The sequence below is a fragment of the Syngnathus floridae genome, chromosome 16 (assembly GCF_059516105.1).
Source record: "Syngnathus floridae isolate MCC-2025c chromosome 16, RoL_Sflo_1.0, whole genome shotgun sequence".
In the NCBI taxonomy this organism is placed as follows: Eukaryota; Metazoa; Chordata; class Actinopteri; order Syngnathiformes; family Syngnathidae; genus Syngnathus; species Syngnathus floridae.
The window spans coordinates 8,204,908-8,218,301 of record NC_142428.1 but is presented as its reverse complement, the minus strand read 5'-3'; the positions used below and the strand labels follow the sequence as shown (position 1 = coordinate 8,218,301).

General features: G+C 40.2%; 1 protein-coding gene across 6 annotated transcripts in view; it reads left to right on the top strand.

Moving 5' to 3' along the window:
• Nucleotides 1–13,394, top strand: part of LOC148385493 (collagen alpha-1(XII) chain-like) — a 47,918-nt gene that overhangs the window by 32,460 nt on the left and 2,064 nt on the right. For all 6 annotated transcript variants that reach the window (XM_088400392.1, XM_088400390.1, XM_088400391.1 and 3 more), the window contains 23 exons: nucleotides 17–91; nucleotides 168–307; nucleotides 406–529; nucleotides 603–746; nucleotides 1,197–1,361; nucleotides 1,484–1,522; nucleotides 1,630–1,768; nucleotides 2,303–2,445; nucleotides 2,752–2,861; nucleotides 6,995–7,147; nucleotides 7,382–7,459; nucleotides 7,826–7,912; nucleotides 8,354–8,407; nucleotides 8,723–8,818; nucleotides 8,975–9,028; nucleotides 9,562–9,615; nucleotides 9,791–9,844; nucleotides 10,716–10,787; nucleotides 10,878–10,913; nucleotides 10,989–11,055; nucleotides 11,133–11,315; nucleotides 11,503–11,580; nucleotides 12,628–12,798. In XM_088400392.1, coding sequence (XP_088256518.1) covers nucleotides 17–91; nucleotides 168–307; nucleotides 406–529; nucleotides 603–746; nucleotides 1,197–1,361; nucleotides 1,484–1,522; nucleotides 1,630–1,768; nucleotides 2,303–2,445; nucleotides 2,752–2,861; nucleotides 6,995–7,147; nucleotides 7,382–7,459; nucleotides 7,826–7,912; nucleotides 8,354–8,407; nucleotides 8,723–8,818; nucleotides 8,975–9,028; nucleotides 9,562–9,615; nucleotides 9,791–9,844; nucleotides 10,716–10,787; nucleotides 10,878–10,913; nucleotides 10,989–11,055; nucleotides 11,133–11,315; nucleotides 11,503–11,580; nucleotides 12,628–12,798 — 2,316 coding nt within the window. The remainder of the gene's footprint in view (nucleotides 1–16; nucleotides 92–167; nucleotides 308–405; nucleotides 530–602; nucleotides 747–1,196; nucleotides 1,362–1,483; nucleotides 1,523–1,629; nucleotides 1,769–2,302; nucleotides 2,446–2,751; nucleotides 2,862–6,994; nucleotides 7,148–7,381; nucleotides 7,460–7,825; nucleotides 7,913–8,353; nucleotides 8,408–8,722; nucleotides 8,819–8,974; nucleotides 9,029–9,561; nucleotides 9,616–9,790; nucleotides 9,845–10,715; nucleotides 10,788–10,877; nucleotides 10,914–10,988; nucleotides 11,056–11,132; nucleotides 11,316–11,502; nucleotides 11,581–12,627; nucleotides 12,799–13,394) is intronic.

The window sequence follows — 13,394 nt, the reverse complement described above, 5'->3', positions numbered from 1 at the left end:
TTTCTGGTCCCTTAAGTGGTTAAACCCACTGAAGCGCCAACCGAGCCACCACCTCCTCCTCCACCAGCAACAGTTCCATCAGCATTGGATGGTGAGGAGAGCTTTCACATGTTAAATAATGATCACCGGACTGGCTTTTATTAATCACTGATATGCTTGAATCACAGTCTGCAGAGGTGCTAAGGCCGATGTGGTCTTCCTCATTGATGGCTCTTGGAGTATCGGAGATGATAGTTTCCACAAGGTCATCCAGTTTGTCATAAGCATGACCGGTGCTTTTGATGTTATCAGTCCAAGTGGCATGCAGGTTAGAAGAAATTCTTTGGTGTCTGTTGAATCAGAATATTTTAATCGTCGGTCTACATAGAATGTAGAGTAAGATTTCCATTTCACATTTTCCCTCAGGTTGCATTTGCGCAGTACAGCGATGATGCTAAGACTGAGTTCAAGCTCAACACATACCATGACAAGGGTGTCGTCGTTTCGGCTTTGAAGAATGTTCGCTACAGAGGAGGAAACACCAAGACAGGTACTCTTCTTACAAGTGTGCGTCTGCACAATGAAATGAACGAATGGTGTTGATTTTTTGCTTCTTTGTCCAGGCATTGCGCTGAAGCATGTTTACGACAAGGTGTTCACCTCTGACAGTGGAATGAGGAGGAATGTTCCTAAAGTTCTAGTGGTTGTCACCGATGGACGCTCCCAGGATGATGTCAAGAAGAACGCTCTACAGCTGCAACAAGCTGGTATGCCTAAATGAATTTGCATCAATATAGCTCACAAACACAAATTTGAGTTATTGAAATTTCCCCTCATAAATGTTTACAGATTTGATTTTTTTTTTTTTTACCTCAGAGAAAAATGTTACAAATTCACCACATTTGTAGTTTGATTAGTTTGTTTGTAGAATTATGCTGAACTCAAAGTTCTGTATTATATTATGGAGCAAGGGCAGATGGAGCAAGGAATAATAGAGGAGTCATTTGTTTTCATTTTTGTTAATGTTACAGTCCACCGCAGCTGTCTATTTGTCAAATCTCATGTCATCTTTCGAAACCAAGAAATATTCTGCCAACAAACAAACAATTCACTTTTTTTTCTACTTTTGGTACCAGTTCAGTTCGGCATTATGGCTTTTAGCTGTTGAACTCTAATTTCCTTGACAATTGAATTGTTTTGTGTTGTTCCCTCCGCAGGCTACAGCGTGTTTGTGGTTGGCGTAGCCGATGTGGACATGGCAGAGTTGAGAAACATTGGCAGCAAGCCCAGCGAAAGACACGTGTTTGTGGTCGATGACTACGATGCCTTCGACAAGATCCAGGACAACCTGATCACCTTCATTTGTGAAACTGCTACCTCCAGTAAGACAGAGAAGATATTATGTCCTTTCAATCTCTTTAAACCTAATTTCTGAACACATGAGAAGCATTATTTCAACCCTAAAAGTATGTTTGAATCCTTTGCTTTTCTGTTTTTGCTTTAGCTTGCCCTCTGATCTACATGAATGGATACACCACACCTGGTAAGCATCATGCACACTAACTGATCCCTACACACCTTGCTAACATGACTAGCATATCTTGTAGTGGTTTTTACTCCTTGACATGATTGTCCTTGGCCAATTTTCAGGATTCAGGATGCTTGAGGCTTTTAACATCACCGACCGCACGTTCGCTGGAATGAATGGTGTGTCCATGGAGCCGGGCTCATTCAACAGCTACATTGCCTACAGGCTGCATAAGGATGCCTACATAAACCAGCCAACCAAGTAAGAACTGGTGCAAAGCTCTGGGTGCATGTAAAATCAACAAAGTAATTTCATGTCCAACCCCCCTGTTATTATTGATAATGATACTTAATTTCCCCCGTCGTCAAAGAGACTCCTCAAGTGAACCATCAGCAATAAGTTGAGAATAGAAGCCCAAGTGATATCACCTGGAGGAGATTTTCTTCCTGTCCTGTTCTTTTCTGTTTTAATGACACAACTCACCCCTGGGCGCAAAGTTTTGCCCTTTTATGCATCCGCAAGTGGTGTGCTTGCAACTACTGAACTTCTCAAGTAGTGAGTAGAATGGAAACAGTTGACAATATAGTCAGGAAGAGAGGATGGAAAATACTTTCAACATGTGAGTCATTTTTGCACACCCAGAGGGGTAACTGGTAATAATTTAGCTTTTAATGGCTTTGTGACAGACTATAACATTCTGGTTAGTTCACTCTTTTGCAAGTTGACAACATTTGTTCGATTGCTTGACTGTGTCTACTTTGGGTTAATAATGATACAATTTGTTTACACCAACAGGGAGATCCATCCAGATGGTCTTCCCCCATCCTACACCATCGTCCTCCTCTTCCGACTTCTACCCGACACGCCTTCGGATCCTTTTGATATTTGGCAGATTTCCGACAAAAACAACAATCCGGAGGTCGGCGTCACCGTCAATCGTAAGTCTCCTCTTGTCATACGCTATAGCATAGCAAACGCGGACATAGCTAATTAATTATGGGTGGAAACCGGTAATTGGAAATGTGCAGAATTGTCGGTAGTCTTCTACGGTAATTTAGGATGGGGTTTCCTTCCTTATTTTTCAACTGCACATGTGGTAAGTGCATGCATATGATTAGGAGCATGGACTAAATCCCCCTTAACCTTCTTGTTATCCCCCTCATCCGTCCGTCTACCCCCATGTGTTCCCTATAGAACAGTCTGTGATTTCCGTGTCGCTTCATCAAAGCTTCTTCTCTTTCCAGCTTCAAGCAAAACAATCACGTTCTATAACAAGGACACCCGAGGAGAGATCCAGAGAGCCATATTTAATGAGGAACAAGTGAAGCGCATTTTCCATGGCAGTTTCCACAAGGTAAACACACCGTTCCATGCTCGTTGGGAAAAGCTGTCGTGGTCCTTATTGAATATCAGTCTTCATTGTGTTATAATTTAAATCATCAAAAATATTTTAGCTCAACTTTCGGATCTATTGTTTAGTTAGGAAAGCGCACCAGCCAAGCTCCTGCCTTTCCCCCCAAAAAACTATTTCCAATCATTCATACAACTGAGGTATTATGTCCAAATGGTATTTTAGCATTCAATTACTTACTTGATGAATGAGCTTTGACGTTTATAAATACAAAAGAAATTCTTCAACTTCATCAATCCAATAACCACATGAAGACCAGCTATTCTGCAAGTTGTTGAATGATTTCCAAACCAATCAACGCTGCACACGGGAGGCTGGATTGCTTTGTTTTCTATTTGATTTGGATTGAATGTGAATTAGTCATGGTGCATGTAGGTACTTGATAAACAAAGCTCTCCACACTACTATTTCAATTTAAAATGATTGCAGCTGGCTTGATGTCGTCATCTTCTAGGTCATTCTACTAACAGTTAAACTTTGCTTATTAGAGGAGTCATTAAGAGAAGTTTGTCATCTAACAATCTGTCAAAACAAGACATCGCTTGAACTAACCGCCAACGGAGCCATTAGTTTCCTTTTACGAAACCTTTGTCTTCAGAACATTTGCCACTACATGAGGCCCACTTGCTTGTGTGTCGTCTCTTGGGATGACTGAAATCAGATTGTATCAAATCCAAGTCAAAGCAGCAGCGAATGTAAAACATCCACTGTTTTGTTTTAACTCAGCAGGCTGTTAGGATCACAACAACGAAACATAGTATATTTTCTTACTGATGACTTATCCCACACAGCAGGGAAAAATAGTCGTTTCAAGGCCACTTGCTTTTACTTTTTTTTCTCCAAAGACTAATATGTAAGTCCCCGAAGAAGACTGATTAAATAAAGTACCTATCCAATGGTAACATTCAATCATGCCTGAATAATCTCAATTGAGTGGACCCTTGTAACACAATCAGATTTTGAATCAATCTTTCCTTCAAAAAATAATGGAAACAGAATAAGTCTTGATAATACTCTGAGGACATGGTTTGAGTTATTAAATATTTTGGCAAGTTGTGTTGTTAAATAAGCGCAAAAAGAAAAAATAATGTGTGACGAGCTACTTTGATGAATTTTGGTGATAACAGATTTTTTTTTCTTCATATCGTCATACTTTCTGTTCAGTGTTTTGACTTCCAATCATTGATAGCATAATGAAAGCATACTCATACCCAAATAAGCCAAACAAAACAAATTTTCCTTGAAAGTATTATTTGAGCCCAAGTTTTTAGACTGCGGAAATGTTCCAATGGTGCATTGTATTTCGTTTTCATCCTAACAAATATGAATACTCATAAAATTGGAATCTCAATGGTTTTATCTAGGAACCGCAAAACTAATTTGGGGGGATTTCATGAATGAATGAGATCCTGGAAAATGTTTGATGATGATTTCATGACATCACCGTGGCTCTTGTTCGACAGCATAATTTATATGTGTGAGCCCTCAGAGCGTGACTGTGTTCCGAATGTACACTGGGTGGCTAGCTTGTGGGACAGCGGTCAACCTAGCCTCTTATTTACTGGAGTACTGACTGGGTGCTGTTGCTTCATGCTTTGGCAGACTATGTTGATGTGGTTCCCTGTCACTTTGTCCACTATAGTTACAGAATCAGGCTGTCAGGCTGAAACATTCTCCGGCAAAATTCGGTCAATTTCTCATTTTTTTTCCCCCAAGATTTATTATTGATCAATTATAGCTCCACTTGACAATCACTTTCCCTACAGTATTATTTTCCCAGCAACATCACAACACATAGCAGGGACTGCCATTTTTGTCAAACATATTTCCCCTTCACTCATGGTCTCTTTCTTCTGCTTCAAGATTGTAGCTCAAGTGGTGATAGCTTCATAAATGTAGGGACTGTTCAAATGTTCCAACCCCAAAATAATCCATCAGGTCTCAGACATTATTTTTTGACATTTATAAAAGAAAAAAAAAAAAAAAAATCACCATCATGGCTGAATGCTGACCACAAACTTCTGCTTTTGCCAATGAAACTTTAGATCTGAAGTTCACTTTCTCTGAAGTTCACTTTGAACCAATACTATAAATCTAACTTTAACTCTCACAATAATAGAACTTTCCCAGTAATGGAAAGTATAAACATTACTAATCGCGGTAATAAATTTAAAAATAACATAACTAAAACATTGTTTGAATCCAGCAACCACATAACAGGATTAGGTTTCATAGATTCTTTTTTTTTAAGAAGTACAAAAAACACTGTTACAGTATGCAGGTAGGGCAGTCATTCTGTAAAAAAAAAAAAAAAAAAAAAACTAGAGCTTTGAAGTACTGCCATAGGAAAAGGAAAGATACCAAGAATCGAGTCAGAATTTTATTTTGGTAAGGAGCACAATACTCCCTTTTTCCCCTTACACCCAACCCTTTTTGTAATGTACGAAGAGTCATTCTACGTGGTTCAAGTCCACAGCACTTGGTCATAAAGTGCTTGCATTTGGTTTTCGTCTTCAAACTTGTAAATAAAGAGCAACCCGGGCTTGAGAGGTCGTGGTGTACCGCGAGCTGAGCATGTGGGAAAGCTCTCAAAGATGAATTTTTCATATGAGAGACACACTACCCCTCTTGGGAACTTCCTGACTCCCACTTTTAAGGGGTAGGAGATGGTCTTGTTGACCCAAGATTACTCTTTTCACTTCATCTCACTGCAAAACAGTAGAAGATTAGCTTGAAATTTGCCTTTGGTAATATTTCACTGGAGTAAAACCATTTTTTTTTTTTTTTTACTGCAGTTGTCATTCTATAGAGCATTGTTTCCTAACAAGCCAATGGCACACCACCAAGCAAAAATGTATGAGTACTGAAATAATGTTGCTTCTGTCTGACTTCACTGACGAATGTACAAGCGTAGTATGAAATGTTTAATTCTACATAGCTACTTACAGGAAGTCGTGACTTTTTCTGGCGGTACATTGGTTTATTGTATCTTCTGCCCTCTAATGGAAGAGCATTTAATTGTTCTTCCTGTCACTATATTTTGTTTTGTTTGTTTATTTTCACATACAAAAACATTTAAAATGTACATAGATTAAATAAATGTGATGGAGAATGTCTTAAAAAAACCTCCAGGGGCTTGCGAAGTGGTATTCTCCAGAAATATGAATACATTTAAGCTAAAATTTCAATGGATAGAGAAATATGCATCCTAATACATGTCATACAGATGAAAAAAAAAGAAAAATTAAGAAAAAGTCAGTGTACATGTCAGTGGTATAGCTAGAAGAACAGATTTACTTGTATTTTGGCTCGGACAAGATCATCCTCAAGATAAAACTGCCATAGTATAGTCTACCTAAGACCCAGCAATTAATGAGATATTAGTTTCCAAGAACTTTGGTCAAGTCTGTGGTTGTTAAGATTTTGTATAAAGGAATAGTGACATGCTTATTGTAAAATAAAGAGACCGCTGAGCAGGGGAAAATGCGCTCTGGTGAAATGAAAGCTCGGTATGCCACAAATGATATAGTTTCATAACGCCAAGCAGAGCTCTCCGAACACAGTCTGACATTTGAGTCATTCTGTATTGTTATACAAAACTCTGTCTGCAGTTTTACCACTGCAGGCTGCTGTCAACTGTTGTATATTATGATCAGCAAAGGCATCAAACAGGAATTACGTTCGGAATCAGAAACCACTGGATGGTAATATCGGAGTGGGTAATAAGAGCAGTTTTGGAAATTCCAGTTTCCCGAAAGAAACAGTTGTGTGTACTGAAGTATGAGCAAAGGCAAAGCTTTGAAAAAATCTTTAAAAGCTGAATACAAAAAAAGGGTTCATTGAGGTTGTTCTTATCCGTAAGGCTGCACTTTTCCTTAATTCCTCATTTCCTTCGAGCTTAAAAGGTCGGTCAGACCCCAGACAAATCCAAAAGTAAATGTCAAAGCCATATTTTCGAAAGCCCTACGCATTATCGAATAATAGCATAGCTTCACGTTTGGCAGCTGCAAAGGTAGAAAAGAGGACAATAATATTTTGAATAACCGTGCCACCTGTCCATCATCTTCGTCCTACAGCTCCACATCACCGTCTCCCCAGAGAAAGTCAAGCTCAATTTGGACTGCCAAGAGGTGGCGGAGAAGCCCATCAAGGAGGCCAGCAACATCACATTGGAGGGAACCGAAGTGCTTGGCAAGATGGTCCGCTCGGGAAGGAGGCAGTCTGCAACGGTAAGTGAAACAAGACTTCCAGAAAACACATGTGCAAGAGCATCTCATTTCTTTTCACAACTTCAGTGAACAACGAATAAAAAGGAATTCTTTGAAAGAATTCCATGTGTGGCTATGCACGATATAAAAAAAAAAAAAAAAGAGCTCAATGTGCAGTTTTTAACACTGTGCATTGTCATCATGTATGGAAGTCATTTTTAACACCCTTCAATGTTTTTGTCTACCTCTGTTTAGTTCCAGCTCCAGATGTTCGATATTATCTGCAGCTTGAGTTGGATCAGCCGAGACAAATGCTGCGATCTGCCAGCCACGGTAGGTTTCATTTAAAAAAACAGGGGTGTTCAATAACAGCAATCATTCAGTGGTTGGAACTCTGAAGTGGAGGACCAAAGGCCTCTTCATGGATTGGACTGTAGTTCTGATGGAATAAAAAGAAAATCTGACACCAATATGAAATGATTGTTCTGCAATCAGAATTGGCACATGCATTCACTTTGCGAATACATACACGTTTTTCCAATTATAATTGCCTAATTTCCATTGATTGTGAGGTTTTTGAAGCACAAGCTCTCTAATTAATCTTGATGGCCTTCTTTGTAATTTTTTTTACCGCTAATTGCTGGTCTTATCTACACATGTAGTTTCGCTCATTTAATCCTTTTTCTGTTTTGATTCCAGCGAGATGAGGCCAAATGCCCGGCCCTCCCCCACTCCTGCACATGCACGCAAGATAGCATCGGTCCCCAGGGTCCACCCGGTCCTTCGGTAAAGCTACTGCACATCCCGTTTTTCCTCCGACCTGTCTTCATCTCTAATGCTGATAAAATACTTTTCTCATATGTCAAACATGTTATGACAATGATGACAATGCCATAGATTCTTATGATGGTGCGACTATAAAGAGCAGCTTGACATAAGCCTGCAATACAGTTTGATCTCCAGAAGTCTGAGGATGTCCCTCGCCTCAGGAGATATTTTCTTTTCCTCTGAGCAGCTGAGCAATGAAGCCAGTCACATGCAATGAAATGTGGGTTTCGAGGGTAGCGTCAAAAGACAAATGCCTGTTGGAAAAACGACTGCCCGTAACCCCCACTCATCTCGTGCGAGGAATTTTTTTTTTTTTGTATCACTGTGCATTTTAGGGTTGTTGGAATTTGCTCCTGTTGTTGCACTCACGCTCTGTCTTTCGATTGCTTACCTCTCTAGGGCGGCCCGGGAACTAAGGGACCACGAGGAGATCGAGGCGACCCAGGCAAACCTGTGAGTGAAACCTTGGTTCCTTTTTAACATCTTGTAACGTTTTGTTTTCAATTCGACAAACGCCAATGATAACTCCCAGATTTTGAAACACCAAATCTCATTGCTGTGGTTTTCCAGAAGCAGTGACTCGTGTGCTCCAATATCGTTAATCACACCAACAAAAGGAGCAACATCTGAATTTCCTTATTTTTTACCATTAGAGGATCTTAACTTTTCAACCACAAACTGATGACGTCTATTTTCTATTTTCAAATTAAACATCTGATCAAAGTTGTCTTTTTTAAAGCTATTGTGTTGTGTTCTATGTCTCGGCAGGGTCCAGTGGGACCACGTGGTGACGCAGGACCTGTCGGCCCATTGGGACCCCCAGGTCCTCAAGGTCCTAACGGACTGTCTCTACCTGGATCACCTGTAAGTTTATGAACACCACCAAGTTATAGAACCTTTATTATCAGTGAATACAGCAATGAGAAACATATGTGGACATTCTTGAATAGGTGGAAATCTACAACCATTACTGTTTGCCATAGCAAAGTAAAAATATGTATTTTTCTCTTCCATATTCAGGGTCGCCCTGGACCAAAGGGAGATCGTGGAGACCAGGGTCTAGGTGGCCTGCAAGTAAGCCCCCCCACTCCCTTCTTGTGGTTTACGAACAGGACGTAACAGAGTATATCTGCTTCTGTAGCCTGGATTCAGTTAACATTGCAATCAGGGAAACCACACTCAGGAGTAGGTGGATTACCCTCCATCCTCAGGGACACCCACATTCTGAAAGAGGCGCAATGATTGACAAACGGTAGACCGGAGTTAAATTATTAACTGTGGACTCAAGTTACCCAAATGAGAATAACTGAAATGGAACATGTTCTTTTCCCAGCCGTAAAACTGAAAATACTGACTTTGTAAAAAGTGTGTGTCAAAAAAGTAATTGCAGTATATATGTGCAATCAATATTGTGCATGTTATTATGCACATCAAGTATCAACTGCATTGAGTCTGAAGTTAGTATGTTGACTCTGGCGTAATAACTGAAAAAATGTAAGATTTTAGAGCGTTATCGTCCATTTAAGCAGAGTTATTTTGGTAACTGCATGAAGAGGTTGTTCCTGATCATTGCACATTGATTGACTGTGTCTCCTTTCTTCTTCAAGGGTTCTCCTGGACCACGTGGTCCTCTGGGTCCTGTTGGGCCAAGCGGAGCGCGGGTAAGGCATACCTCCAAATCCGCTTAGTGTGCTTTCAAATGGATGTAACATTCAACTACTATACAGCATTTTACCTAACTTTTATCAGCAATAATATTAGGTGCTAATTCAATAAGACAAACTTAAAGCAATATACAGTCATGAAACTGATGCATTGTATGTTGTTTCCATGCAGGGGCCACCAGGAAAGGACGGAGGATCTGGACCCAGAGGCCCGCCAGGGCCAATGGTAAGTTTGTGTTGCATTAAATGTGCTTGAAATCCCAATCGGCGCACAAGCTTTGTTGTCTCTTCATGCTTCTGCTGCCACAATGATGGTGCTCACATTTTTTTCCGCTGTGGTTAAGGCGATGTCTGAATGTAATTAATCGAGCACCGCTGAGGACAGGCTTCATGCCAATATACAATAAATAAATACGTATACATATGCAGTTTACCTCAAGAGTGCTATTTGCAGAGGATGTTTTGACATGGGATTGTTTCCATCTCCGCTTAGACCCTTGGCAACATGTGGCCTTTAATGGATTTGTTACAGTGGATCCCAATTCAAATTAATTCATGCAACAGTTAACGGGAAATGGATTTAATGCCGGAGGTGGGAGTAAAATGTGTGATCTAAACTTGTTTTTTTACACAAGCCCCGATTCGATTTTCAATTTACAGTTCCTGATTTCAATTTGATTAGATTCTTTAAAATCTATTTTTTAACTCAAAAGGCCTTCTTGCAAACTTTTCTAACTTTAAAAAATAAACCTTGTAAATGAACGAATATTTTTTATTATTTAACTACACTTTAATCTTAACAATGAATTTATTCTTTTACTTATTTTACATTGATGCATATTTTAAAGCAGTTTAAATTGACTTTAAATAGATTCTCGATGAACCGTTACGTCCCTATAATGTAATTCAAGTCAAAATGTAGGTCATCAAAGTTTTGTTAAGTTTAAGCCAATCAAGTCGCAAGCCATAAAATGTGGCGATTCAAGTCTGACTCGAGACAAGTCATGACTTTAGTCCTCCACCTCTGTTTCATACTGCTCCGATTAAAGATGAACTTTTATTAATTATGTATCACCATTTTTTTGTCCATTCTTCAGGGAAATCCTGGAACTCCAGGTGCACCAGGAGTTACCGGGAAACCAGGAAAATCAGGAGACTCAGGACGCCCAGTACGTAATACCAATCATTGGACATGGCACATCACACCAAAGGATAGCTATTTAATGCATGTATTTATTAATGTGATGTTGCTTTAACAGGGACCCGCTGGCATTAAAGGAGAAAAGGGCGAGCGGGTATGTACGCTTTCAATGTGTCAGTCATTTCCTATCATCACAGTCACGTTGATTTAATCCAACATGTGTTTCCAGGGAGACTTTGCATCCCAAAACATGATGCGTTCCATTGCCAGACAAGTTTGCGAACAGCTTGTGAACAGTGAGCAAAACATTTCTTCATCATATTGTTTTTCACTTTGATCATCCTACTCAAACATATGTTGTTATTTGTTCCAGGTCAAATGAGTCGAATTGACCAGATGCTCAACCAGATTCCTTCTGGCTACCGTAGCAACAATCCAGGGCCACCGGGTCCACCTGGCCCGGCCGGCGAACCGGGAACCCGTGGAGACCCAGGACAAGGCGGACGACCTGGCTTCCCAGGAGGTCCCGGGTTACCTGGAAGTCCAGGAGAAAGAGGTACTTGAGTTTTTTTTTTTGCTTTGTAAAAGTTGAGTTTAAGGTCATGCTAATCATGAGAATTACGTAACAACCTGGTGTAGTCTGCACATGGTTCAACTTAACTATTTTCCATGTGTGCTTTTAATTCCAGATCATTTCAGGATGTGTTTTTCTAAAAACTGATTCTTATTGCTTATGTGTGTAGGTGCGCCAGGTGAGAAGGGAGAGAGAGGATCTCCAGGCACAGGTGTCAGAGGACAAAGAGGTGCAACTGGACCACCAGGTAAGACTCTCCTTCCTGCCTCCCTCTTTAGTCTGACAATAGACTTCATTGTTAAATCCTCCGCCCTATGAGGCAAGGAACATAAGCATGTAGGTTCTCTGTTTATCATCTCAGACTGCCAGTCAACTAGTCGTGCGACTTTATGTTTACATAAAATCCCACTCGCACAGTGGCTCCATTCTTCTTTTCATGGAGCTTTTGAACACAAGAACTGGTGAAATGAAAATGGATTCACAGAAGAGTTAACATTTTTGACCATAAAATGGATGATCTTGGAAAACCACAAAGGATATTCCTGAACGCTTCTATAGGATTTATGTACATATGTGCTTCTCCAAAACATTGAAATATTACTTTCCGTAACTTGCGTTTAAATTTAACATTTTTACTTGTCTATACATTTTGACCAGTTCCAGATGTCAGTCATGGTCTCTGTACAGTTCTAGATGACTTGCACGTAGAGTTACAATGTCGATATAATAATGTAATCCCAACATGAATTTTAAAAATAGCTCATCACTTCTTAAGATTTTCTTTTGCTCAGAGGAGGACATTTGTAAACCATGTGTTCCGTTCAATCCGACCTCACTCGACCAAATGCTGACTGATGTGAGATACAACTAAAGACCTGTGGGAGGAAGTCCACTCTAATGACTCAGTCCAATATGAGTGTACGTGTGTATGTGTGCGTAAAGAAGAGAGAATCAGAATGTTGCACAATGAGCGTTCTTTGGTGACTTGGTTGACAACACATGGGTTCACTTAAGGCAGAGAGCACGAGGGGGAAAATTCCATGCTGCGTTCTCACTGTCTAGACACATGGAGCTTGGGGAGGGGGGTTGGTTAGAACCAGTACCTCCACAAAGTTCTACATAACTCTTTTTTTTTTTTTTTTTTTTGCGAGTGGGGGGCTGTATAATTGAGTAACTGGAATTGTGAAATTACAGGCCTGTTAACCGTTTCCACTTAATATTTATGATTGAGGTCATAAGGGCTTTGAGTTTGTACCCCTTCTAAGCACTCTTGCGCTCTTTCTTCTGTTTTCAGGACCACAAGGAGAGTCCAGAACGGGTCCCCCGGGTCCCACTGGCTCTTCAGGCCCTCGTGGCCCTCCAGGTCGTAATGGTAATCCCGGGGTGAGGGGACCACCAGGACCCCAAGGATACTGCGACTCCTCTCAGTGTGTTGGCATCCCTTACAACGGACAAGGATATCCAGGTAAAGCTCGAAAATGTCGAACTGCTGCATGCTACTACATGACATAGCACACTAATTACACGCACTACTTTCTATGATAACATTTAGGAACACGCATGTGTGATAGTGAATACAAAATATTAATGCGAGAAAACTGACCATTTACTAAACTCCCCAAATGAGCTCAATTTCAGATTCAACTGTAGGTGACATTTTTAATATTAAATTCAAGCATAACGCTGTGTTCTACAGTACGATTATCATCGCATTTTTTTTTAAATGTTGGTCAAATTCCAAACTGTACAACTTCAGGGGCATTTGACTTTTGAGGTCTCATGGTTGTATGAACAATGGGTCCATTCAATGATTTTGGATGAAGGTAGAAAAACATCGACTTCCTCACATGGAAACTAAATTCACTGTATCTTTATGATTGCCAACTTGGAATCCTTCATTTCGCTCTTACTCAAGCCTCATGTGCAAGATTTAAATCCAAAACTGGGTTGGACGATCCCCATTGGGAAGTGTTTAGTAATCGGTCAGTTGGAACTCACCGCTCTCCATCACCTGCATTCGTTTGATGTTCTATTTAAAACATGCATGTAAATCACTCTAGC